The following is a 12,500-nucleotide window of genomic DNA, read 5'->3' as shown; positions in this document are numbered from 1 at the left end:
CTTCTTGTAGCATTTTGGGACTCCCGATGGAGCCACACTGGTAGAACCGGCTGCCCCAGTGACGGACCCACTCAGAAAACCACTTTGAAACAAGGCTACTACAAGGCGTCACTTTGAAGGATCGGTGTTCTGCTCATGGAAAACCCAGCCGCAGGTTCTGATGGTCATTGTGCGGCCGCGGATGCCATTGTGTCTAAAATTTGTTACGTACTTTCTATTAATTTATCCATTAAATTAAAAATCCGCACTTGGGATCTGTTTCCATCCCTACAGTTCCAGCGTCCGTCCTCTTTACACCAAATTACTGATGGGTCACAGTGGCAACGTTAAATTTTGGTTTTATTTAATATTCAAATGCACTCGGACACTAAATCTGGATTAATCTAGTAATTCCAATCCGGAGGCTTTTAATGTACAAAAAAACTGAAAATAATTAAATATAATTTTAAAATTAGTTCCAGAAGAGTTGTTTCAGGATATAAAATGCTCATAAAAACAAAAATTGCAGCTTCTCTGAGCTCGAGGTCTCCCACAATCAGCCAAAATATAAATATATATATACTGTATATGCACTGTGCTGCCGATTCGTTACCGATGGCGGACGTAAGCGTTCTATTGAACTGGCCTTTACTGAAGCAGACGAGGACACTCACCTCATACGTTTGCGTGATGATGACGGGGTTGGCGGTGGGGTTGTTCTGAGCTCCTGAGTGAGGGTTCACCGACGGTGTGGACAGCGGCGCGTCAGACTTATGCGCTAATCTGAAGTCCGTCCCGTAGCCGAATGCCTGAATGGCGTTTCCTGTGCAGAGATAATAATTATAATCATTCATCAAACGAAAGAATCGTAGGAAACATTAAAATCCCAGAACAAGTCATGAAATACACTATATGGCCAAAAGTATCTGGACGACCCTTCCTACTGGTCAAGTTTAGGTGTATACAGCTGTATAAAATTAATTCTATTAAATAAACGATACACAGAATGCAGGATTTAACGTGACAGGTTTGTGGTTTGTGGTGTGAGTAATTCTAGCGGTCAGCTCTACAGAACACATTTAAATTGATTGAAGCGTCCGACATCAGTTCCTGACCGCACAAATGCTGTTTTGACTAAATGGACACAATTTCCTGTAGATGCACTCTAAAATCCTGTGGAAAGCCTTTCCAGAAGAGTGGAGATGATTACGTTTACCATCAGGCGTCCAACATATAGTCTACACGTCCCTTACACGTGTATGTGGCTGTAACTTCGTCTGTAACGTGGACAGTTTAGTAATTGGTGACCTGAGCAATTTTATCGGTCAACGCTGAGCCACTGGTTCAGATATCTGCATGAAATTTTTGGGCAACGGGTCAAAACTTTCACTGGACAGCCTGGTGGACCAACAATGCACCAGATTGACTCGTTCACAATGAACCTTTGAACAGGACGGGTCATTTCACTGCCACAAAAGTCCAGGATGGGAGCTGAAAGTACCGCAGGGACGGCAGTGCCCGGGGCAGTGGTGCTTTAGTGGTCGGGGTACAATGGTCACCCTGTCTATGTGAGGATGATGAACGATGATGAACAAACTGTCCTTTTCAGTCTTCGTTGGAAAGATTATGGGCGCATCTGAGGGTCAAGCATCATCATGGCAGGGTTTTGTGTCCTCAAACAGACGATTTTCTGTTTCTGTGAAGCCTTTCAGTCGAAACCTCGATCATTTCAAGACCGGACTAGTACAACTACCTCTTGATAGGGTTTCCCATGTCCACCATCAGACCCACTGCTGCAACATCACCCCAAAGATGGTTTGGTGTTTCTCTACATCCAAAACAATGATGCTCACCTAGAAAGCCAAAAATGGTCCACGCTTGACCAACATTAAGATGCATTAGACGTTTTCTTGGGGCGTATTTTGTCGCTTCTCATGTGAATGCGCCCTAACTTCTACAAGTCTAGCTTGTCTTGATCAACCAACCCTTCAGGACTCTTCAAGACTGGATGGTAACTCAACCATCAAGACATCTAAGATCAGAGATTTGTTCTTGTTGGTCATGCCAGTCCAGAAGCAGATCAGGGATGGTAATTGCACCCCAACAACAGGAACACTGGTCTGAGAGTGAAATGCTCTCAAGAGGTGGCCTATCATTCCTCTTATGAAAGGATCAGCAAACGTCAAAAACAATGTTTTTTGGACTCAAAAAGTCCTGGTAAGTCTGGTAAGGACCAATAAGCTCAAACCTCTGGATGGCATCTCAAACCATCAATACGTCTAACATCATTGATTTGTTCTTGATGAAGACGATCAGGGACGTAACTGAACCCCTAAAGCAGGAACACTGGTCTGAGAGTGAGGTGGCCACGGGTAATCAGAGAGCCATCATCATCAATAAATGTCTATCATTCTTCTAATGACAGCATCAGCATACCCCACAAAGTCCCTGTGGCCTCCATCTTTATCTGTAGATCATGATAATGTCCTTGAGCTTGCCCCGGTCCAGAGAAGCTGGTTTTGATGATGATGGCCTCGCCGAAGCTACAGCTCCGAAACCACAGATCTCACAGATGTAGATGAAGATGCACTCTAAAATCCTGTGGAAAGCCTTTCCAGAAGAGTGGAGACTGTTATATTAATGAGCATGGCTTGGAAAGGTTTGTCCATCAAGCTTACGGTCAACATGTCCTTTACTAGTGTACGTGGCTGTAAATTTGTCTGTACGTCTTCATTCTTGGTGACGTTGGGCGTGGACGATTTGGTGATTGGTGACTGAATGGCACAAGGTCCGTCCGTGAGTTCTCCATCTGACCCCTTCATCCCATGGTCAGGGAGTCGGCCCCTGGTCCAGAGACTTCATTCCAAAGACTTCATTCAAGCCATGCAGCTCCAAAACCCCACATCTCTGGACTGGCACCCTGTTGTTGGCTTTCAAAACCAGAGATTCATGGATCATCTGCACAGGTTCGCATCAGGGTCAAGAGAGACTCTTCAGTCCTCCAAAAACCTCAATACAAGTCTTGTGTCGACAGATTTTCCTAAAACGTGTCTTTGTGTGAGTTTCCCGGGCAGCTGGGAAACATCCCAGCATGTCACAAACTCTCTGATAGACGTCGAGAACATCCTTGTAACCGCAGACTCAAGCCGCGAGAGAGACGCTAAACGCGCCCAGTTTGACTGAGCTCCTGTAAGTCCTTTTCATCCTTCACCCTCCGGCAGCTTCGGTCCTCGAACAAGAACCGGCTCTGTCTTCTCTCCATGGAACCGAGCTTCTGCAGACGCCGTCCAAGTCCTGAAACATTCCCTTTATTTCTTGTTTTCTCCCTCGTCTCTTCGCTCTGGGCTGGCGTTTATCTCCGGATAGCTGTGTAGCCGCAGAATAATATCAACACAACCGTTCTGCTTTCTGCCAATTCAGCACCCGAACGGCAAAGCGCTCCACTGCACCCTATTAAGATTTTCCTCTAAAGCAACTCGGGCGGAGCTGCTGCTGTCACTTAGAATCGTGGAGAACCACAGATTTCTGATCTGCACCCATGTTTAGTTTAGTTTTGTGTTTAATTTGTTTTTATATCTCTTGTTCTCGTGTTTTATGTTATTAAAACAGCGCAGGAACGATTCCTGTGAAATAAAATAAATAGAAACCAAAAAGTTTAGTACATAAAATCACAAACTATGTGTTTAAACAATGAATTTGTGAACTATTAATGCTGCAAACTGCACACAGCGTCACTATAAACGACTGGTGATTGGTTGAGATTATCTCATAGGGTGACTAGCATCATGCTGAAGCTGACGGAGCTTCCTAAAGTTCCTAAAGCCGTAGAGCGTTGGCCCCCATCATCCACAAGTGAAAAGTAATGAGGACGGTAAGAATTACAGTTTCAGGACATCCTGAAAGCAGCAGGAACAACAGTTCCACCGCAGTCGTTTCTGTTCAGACGGTCCATCAGAACAAAGATCAGATGCAACAAATACAATCTCTGGTCAGATGATTGTGTTTGGAGAGAGTACAAATGAGTATGCATATGATTCCAGGAACATCAAGCCCACTGTGAAGTATGGTGGTTGGAGCATCATGATATGGAGCAGCTTCCCTGCATCACACCTTATCAAAGGAAACATCAACGGGGTGAAAAAAACCCGGACACAAATCACAAATCACGTCAACTAAGAAAAATCTGGTCGTTGATTTTCTAAAAAAAATAAATAAATAAATGAATAAATAAATAAATGAACACTGATAAATACATAAATAATTAAATTAATAAATAATCAAATAAATAAATGAATGAATAAATAAATAAATAAATAAACAAATAAATGAATAAATAAATAAATAAATGAAAAAATAAATGAATGAATAAATGAATAAATAAATAAAATAAATGAATAAATAAATAAATGAACACCAAACCCACTGTGAAGCATAGTGGTGGAAACATCATGATATGGAGCTGCTTCCCTGCATCACACTTCATCAAAGGAAACATCAACGGGTTAAAAAGAACCCGGACACAAATCACAAATCACTTCAACTAAGAAAAATCTGGTTGTTGATTTTCTAAATAAATAAATAAATAATGAACAAATAAAAAATTTAATAAATAAATAAATGAATGAATGAATGAATGAATAAATAAATGAATAAATGAATAAATGAATGAATGAATGAATGAATGAATAAATAAATAAATAAATAAATAAATAAATAAATAAATAAATAAATAAATAAATAAATAAATAATAAAATTAGGAGTCCATCATGAGGAATTAGGCTAAAATGTACCCTAAATAAGGCACACACCAGCAACGAGGACGTACTGGGCATCGCACTCTTTTGAGAGTTCCTTACCGCTGAGATCTTGAGCTCTCAGTTTGAATCTCAGCTGTGCTATCGACCAGCCGGGCGCCCACACAGACATGATTGGCTGTGTCTAAGGGAGATTTGTCAAACTGGTGCTTTTACCCAACGTGACTTACATTTAACTGAATACAATACGGGCAACTAGAGAGGCTTTGCTCTAGCTTTGAACTGGCAACCAGTTTACTAGTCCGGTACCTCAAAATTCTGACCACAAAATATAATTAATACTAATGTAAGGATGCATTATGATGTATGATGAATCCTTACGTAGGCAAGTGTTCTCCTTAAAGTCCCGCAGAAACTCCTCACACTCGCCCTCCTGATTACCGCTGTTCTTACAGCTACACCAGGGCGAGATGGTGAAGTCTGTGTGATTAGAGTCCTCGTAGTTCGGGGTCAAATCCGTTCCTACGAAAGAACACAGAGAGAAACAGAAAACCTGTAAGTAACCGCCACCCTCGTCACATTTTTACATTTCTATCTGAACTCTATCTGAAACCCTTGACGTACGCCTCCCAGCGGCGCCGGCACTGGTGCCTAGTCTTCAGTCAGTGATTGTGCCAGAGGAGTCAGGGCTCAAACGGGTTCCACAGACCCCTGCTGGCCGATCGAGGTACCTGCAATAAAAGAGCTGCACTATTGACCAGCCAGGTGCCCACACAGACTGGCTGTGTCTAAGGGAGGAGCGGTCAAATGGGTTCCTCATTGCTGCTGCAATTGCAGCCCCTGCTGGCCGGTCGACGTACCTGCAGGAGAAATGCTCGATTCAGGGAAAGTAGTGCATGATTCTCTCTGGTGGGTGACGACGAGTGGCCATCTGTACAGGAAGTTACAATTGGGGAACTGGACTGTCCGGTGAAAAGAAGTGATCCGCGACTGAGCTGCACATGTCTGAGGATGCTAGCACTCACCTGCAGGATTTTAAACGACCTAAACTAGGGCGGGCTAAACCTCATTACTGGTCTATATTCTCTATTTGGCTGTGTAGTGGTTTCTTCCTCACCGATCAGACCGGTGTACGCGGTCAGACAGGCTTGGTAGTTGTCGTCAGGGCAGGTGCTGATGGTGTCGTGACCCATCAGGCAATGGGTGTGGAAATCCGCCAGTCTGGACCTGGAAAAAAACACAAAGGACAGAAAGTAGTGGGTCAAAATGATAAATCTTTAGGCGCTCAGGTGGTGCAGCGGTAAAACACCTCGAACTCGTCAGTTTGAATCTCAGCTCCGCTACCGGCAGGCTGGGCGACTACATGAACTGGCTAATTCGGAGAGAGGGTGCCGGAGGGGACCTCATAACTGCTGCAATTACGACCTCTGCTGGCTGATCATGTGATCAGGGTGTGTCTCTCTGTACACAAAGCTGATCCGTATATGAAGTATATTTGACCCTTTATGATCAGGGTTGCCAGATACGCATCACACAAGCCTTTCTTTTTTTCTAAATATAACACAGCTCCAGTCCAGCCAATCCATCTAATGGCACGTCAAACCAGCACTGACATCAAGAGGACAACTTCAATTCCTCACACAACCCAGGTCTTGAGGACCCTTGAATCGTGATACACCCACATTAGCAGGTGTGCCATCATGCCACGTTGAACGGCTGGCAGTGTGGTGCCACAGGGACTATACAGCCAAAAGTATTTGGACACCTGAGCATGAGCTTGTTGGAAAAAAAAAGAAAAGGCTTCTTACAGGACTTTGAAGTACGTCTGTGAGAATTTGTGTCCATTTAGTCAAACATGACAGTAATTTCTGTGGCCGGGCACTGAAAGCCTCCGTCGACGTTCCGGTTCATTCCAAAGCTGGAATAGGAAAGGACCTTCCCTAAACTGTTTCTGCAAACTTGGAAGCACATGATTTCTTTAACAGTATCAATTTATTTCACCTGTTAGCGACTGTAATTGCAGAAACACTTGAATTCCATTCATGTGTTAGAAGGGGCGTCCGAATACTTTTGCCCATATTGTGTATCAATCAACAAATGCTGGACGTGAATTTAAACAAGCTTTTTAATGAATTAATTATTAATTCATTAGTATTTTTTAATTACTGTTGCTCTAACGGCCACTTTAAAATAATTATTTACACCCTAAATTAAATTTTTATTTTATTTTTACCCTGAAACACGACGGTCCCGACGGTAAAGGAGACACGTCCACCCTTTATGGATGTTTTTTAGTTTGAAACGTGTACAACAAGCTCACGTCCGGGCGTCCACATACTTCTGGCGCGCTCACTGTTATTTTTAGTCCTTGCTCAGACTCCGCGTGTGGTCACATGATCTAACGGCGGCTCGTTTCGGTGTGATTTATCCCGCCGGACGCTTCAGATGATCAGGTTTTATAACCTGTGTACGTTCAGACGTTCGGACGTTTGAACATCGTGTCTCGTCTGATTTACATCGTCCGGCGGTGACTTCATAAAAATATAGTAAAAAATTGATCCATGAAGTCCAGCGTCAGCTTTCATCAGGTCTGAGTCCTCGCCGGTGGACGCGTCGCCTCTAGAGTCGGGTTTAAGGGTTAAAATAAATCACAAGAACAACAAGAGGACGTTCAACCACAACGGAGCTTCTTTTTAATAACCATCGACCTTATTTAGGATGTAAATCATTATTTTAAAGTGACTAATTAAAAAGCTCGTTTAATTTCACGTACAGCGGTTGTTGACTGATACACAACATGGACAAAACTATTCGGACGCCCCTTCTAACACTCACTCACTTTCTTAACCGCTTATCCAATCAGATGTTTGGTGCTGGTTGTTTACAATCTTTCGGATCGTTTGTAGTTTCGGGGCGCGTCCACATACATTAAACCTCTTGTTTGGATTTTCGGAGAGAGAGAAGTTGGACTGCTGGTCGCACCGTGAGCTCTTAATCTTCCCCAGATGTGGAGATCAGGGTAAGAAATCTCAGCTGGAATTATTCCCCCCCCCCGACCACACAGAGCGTGTACGGTTTGTACTGGTGAGGTGATTCCAGTCTGACTGAGTTCACTGGGCTGTGAGAATCCGCTCTCAACCGCGTCCCCCACAGTTCCTCCGTCTAAAACTTAATAAAAAGTTTGTTGTATTTAATGTAACCAGCAGCACGGCGGTCGATTCTCACACATTATTTTCCCCTCAGTGTTTGGATTCATTATTTCCTCCCAATTTAGTCATATCCAATTACCTGATTTGTATTTTTGGCTCTACTGCTGCAGACCTGCACTCCTGATCCAGGAGAGTAACGACCGCTTCTTTTCACCTGCACCGGGATTCATATGGAGATCCGTATCGTGCACGGAGAGTCTCGCTTCAATCTCTGTTATCCCGTCTCTGTGCAGCGCCATCAACCATCCATCTATTCATTCATCCACACAGACATGATTGGCTACATATGTTAATACATAGCACCCAGTGATTCCAAGGAAACTGGACCCACCACGACCCAGACTAATGAAAAGAACTGGTAAAATGATCATGTGATTATTTTTGGATATATAAGGTGCACTGTGACTGCTCAGCCCTCACCCCCCCCCTCTTACCCCCCCCCCCCCCCCCCCTGTACAAATGTGCACCAGAGTGAATCTTCTCCATATCGACGGGGTGTCGGATTTGTTTTCTCTGTCTGCTGGCGCTCTAATAATCCTGCTAGTAAATCCACACCTCGTTTAATCAACTCTCTCTGTGTGTGTGTGTGTGTGTGTGTGTCTGTGTGTGTGTGTGTGTGTGTGTGTGGGTGTGTTTGGCATCTCTATCCTGGGTGCATCCATCAAACCCTCCTCTAAAATATGAAACCACTATTACTAATGTTTAAGTTCATGTGTTTCCACACCACACTAATTCATCCATCCATCTACTGATCCATCCATCTACTGATCCATTCATCTATTTATCCATCTACTGATCCATCCATCTATTTATCCATCTACTGATCCATCCATCCATCTATCTATCCATCCATCTATTTATCCATCCATCTACTGATCCATTAATCTATTTCTCCATCTACTTATCCATCCATCCGTTTATCCATCTACTGATCCATCCATCTATTTATCCATCTACTGATCCATCCATCCATCTATCTATCCATCCATCTATTTATCCATCCATTCATCCATCTATTTATCCATCCATCTATTCATCCATCAATCTATTTATCCATCCATCTATTTATCCATCTACTGATCCATCCATCCGTTTATCCATCCATCTATTCATCCATCCATTCATCCATCTATTTATCCATCAATTTATTTATCCATCCATCTACTGATCCATCCATCTATTTATCCATCCATCTACTGATCCATCCATCTATTTATCCATCCATCTACTGATCCATCCATCTATTTATCCATCCATGTATCCATCCATCCATCCATCTACTGATCCATCCATCTATTCATCCATCCATCCATCTACTGATCCATCCATCCATCTATTTATCCATCCAGTCATCTATTTATTCATCCATCCATCTATTCATTCATCTATTCATCCATCTACTGATCCATCCATCCATCTATTCATCCATCCATCTATTTATCCACCCATCCATCCATCTATTTATCCATCCATCCATGCATCCATCTATTTATCCATCCATCCATCTATCTACTAATCCATCCATCCATCCATCCATTCATCTACTAATCCATCCATCCATCTATTTATTTATCCATCTATTCATCTATTTATCCATCTATCTATTCATTCATCCATCCATCTGTCCGCCTGATTATTAGTCTGTCTGTCTATCCATCCATTCATTCATTCTTCCAGTTGTGCTGCTTTAAAATTCTGAAATTCATGTCATAAATAAATATATATATATTTTTATATACGTTCATTCAGCAACATTCATCCAACCATCGCTCCATCCATGTAACACCCAGAACACATTTAACTCCAGTATCTCATCTCCAACACCACTCAGGGTCTCCTGTATCCTCCTGTATCCTCCACACAGACCATAAACCCACCTCTGAGGGACACCAGTCATCTGAAAGCTGATTGGTGCTCATTTCCAGCGGCACATCAACATTAATTTAGCTCACACACACACACACACACACACACACACACACACACACACACCCTCAGGAGGTTCTGCACTTCCTAATGACACCCAGCCAAAGCTCATGATCTGTTTTACTCCATTAATTAAGTCTGTGGTGAGTGACGAGTGAATCTGAGCGCTGCAGATATAAACACACAAATTAAAACTGGTTATTTACACTACAGAGCCAAAAGTTTCTGGACACCTGATCACGAGCTGGTCGGACATCTCATTTTAAAACTAAAGGGTATTAAAGTAAAAATAAAGTGACCTCTGTGTGACCTTTTCAGCTTGAACAACAGCCAATCTTCTGAGAAGGCTTCTCACAAGACTTTGAAGCATCTCTGTGGGGATTTGTGGCCAGTCATTCAGTTTGTATGGCTGGGCAATGATTAAATTTATGTTCCGGTTTGTTCCAAAGCTGGTCAGCAAAGCTGATGTCAGAGATAATCCAAGATGACCTGAGATGTCCTGAGATGATCTGAGATTATCTGAAATGACCTGAGATGACCTGAGATGATCTGAGATGATCTGAGATGATCTGAGATTATCAGAGACAATCTGAGATGATCTTTGAGATGATCTGAGATGATCTGAGATGATTTGAGATGTTCTGAGATTATCTGAAATTATCTGAGATGAGTTGAGATAAGATCTGAGATGACCTGGGATGATCTAAGATGATCTGACATGACATCTGAGATTACCTAAAATGATCTGAGATGATCTGAGATGAGCTAAGATGAACTGAGATAAGATTTAAGATGACCTGAAGTTACTGGAGATGATCTGAGATGAACTGAAATGACCTGAGATGATCTGGGGTGATCTGAGATGATCTGAGATGATCCACTCAGTGCAAACATCAGTGCCCAGCGTTCCTCACAGCGGTTCCCGGAGGAGCAGAGGCTGAATTTTCCATATTACCCAGCCCCGGTTAAAACGATCACATTCTCCCGGTCGTTGGCAATCTAATGAAGCTAATCACGTTATCGTTACTCTGGCGAACGCGAGCAGAGCCGCTATCTCTCGGTTCCTGCGCGTCCCGTTCCAGCAGGAAGCCTCGCGTACGTGTTTATCTAAACTGCAATCCCCCGCCGGTTCTGCCGCATCGATCGGCTAACGAAGCGGAAAGCTCCGGACGTCTCATTCGTCCCGAGCTCCTAGGTGCTGACCGATCTTCAACTTCACACGCTAACGTGGTTTCACTTTATGAGCTTTCAGTTCCGACTGCGAGATATAATAAAAATAAAGAAATAAAGAAAGAAGCGCAGAGCCGGGTGGCTTCGCTCGGGACCTTCTCCCGGCTGCGCAATCCATTTAACAGAACCAATATTTGCATTTTGGACGTCCACAGAGAGAGAAAGAAAGAAAAGGAGAAAATACGAGAGAGAAACAGCAGCCCGGAGCTCAGAACAATATAACTGCTGTAATTTACTGTTCGCTGCGAGTGCAGAGAAGCTGGTGGGCGAGTGTTTGGGCTGAACGTTTCCCCACAACCCAGAATCAAGTGCATTTTATTTCTCAGCAGGACTCCTCCATTATACCTCGGCGTACATCTCGCTGCTCGAATTACAGCCTGTCTGCCTCCCACCGGCTCCTCGGGCCCTTTCAGACGCTCCCGTCGCTCTCCCGAACAGAAAAAAGAGAAAACAATCCCGGCGTCTGAATCACTATCATTTGTCCGAGTGCCGGAGTCTGAGGTGGCTGCAGCGTTCCGGCGGGCTGTTGTGGGAAATGAATGGCTCTCTTTCACACACTTTCAACACTGGAGTAATAAAATAGATCAAAGGGACGAGTGTATTCAGGAGAGGGGAAATAAATGTCCGAGCAGGCCGAGGAAGCTTCATCACGCGGTTCCACCATTTCTTAATATGTACAATAAATATGATCAAATCTACTGACACGCCCTTTTAATGTTTCAGCCACAACAGTTTCTAACAGGTGTAATAAATCAATTATATTAAGAAAATATATGCTCCTAAATCAAGCTTGAAAGTAGGTACAGTGCATTCATCAACAAGTGCATTCATCCATCCATTCATCCATCTGTCCGTCCGTCTGTCCATAAATCCATCCATCCATCTATCTATCGTCCATCCATCCATCCATTCGTCCATCCATCCATCCATCCATCCATTCATCCATCTATCGTCCATCCATCCATCCATCAGATGGATTGTTCCAGATGAAATGCTCAAACCCGCGTGTCTGAATACTTCTGACTGTGTTCTGACTGTGTTCTGACTGTGTTCTGGCTGTGTACTGGCTGTGTTTTAGTTGTGTTCTTGCTGTGTACTGGCTGTGTTTTAGTTGTGTTCTGGTTGTGTTCTGGCTGTGTTTTGGCTGTGTTCTGGCCGTGTTCTGACTGTGTTCTGGCCGTGTTCTGGTTGTGTTCTGCTGTGTTCTGACTGTGTTCTGGCTGTGTACTGGCTGTGTTTTAGTTGTGTTCTTGCTGTGTTCTGGTTGTGTTCTGGCTGTGTACTGGCTGTGTTCTAGTTGTGTTCTGGCTGTGTTCTTGCTGTGTTGTGGTTGTGTTCTGGATGTACTGGCTGTGTTCTAGTTGTGTTCTGGCTGTGTACTGACTGTGTTCTGGCCGTGTT

The 12,500-nt window shown here is 43.5% G+C and overlaps 1 protein-coding gene across 1 annotated transcript in view; it reads right to left on the bottom strand.

The window, feature by feature from the left end:
* Positions 1 to 12,500, bottom strand: part of gfra2a (GDNF family receptor alpha 2a) — a 63,433-nt gene that overhangs the window by 5,465 nt on the left and 45,468 nt on the right. The window contains exons 7-9 of the mRNA XM_062998196.1: positions 5,852 to 5,961; positions 5,116 to 5,256; positions 654 to 802 (exon numbers count right to left, since the gene is read on the bottom strand). Of these exons, the coding sequence (XP_062854266.1) occupies positions 654 to 802; positions 5,116 to 5,256; positions 5,852 to 5,961 (400 nt within the window). The remainder of the gene's footprint in view (positions 1 to 653; positions 803 to 5,115; positions 5,257 to 5,851; positions 5,962 to 12,500) is intronic.

This window comes from Trichomycterus rosablanca, chromosome 7 (assembly GCF_030014385.1).
Source record: "Trichomycterus rosablanca isolate fTriRos1 chromosome 7, fTriRos1.hap1, whole genome shotgun sequence".
Lineage (NCBI taxonomy): Eukaryota > Metazoa > Chordata > Actinopteri > Siluriformes > Trichomycteridae > Trichomycterus > Trichomycterus rosablanca.
Note: the sequence above shows the minus strand (reverse complement) of the source record. Positions and strands in the feature narration are given on the sequence as shown.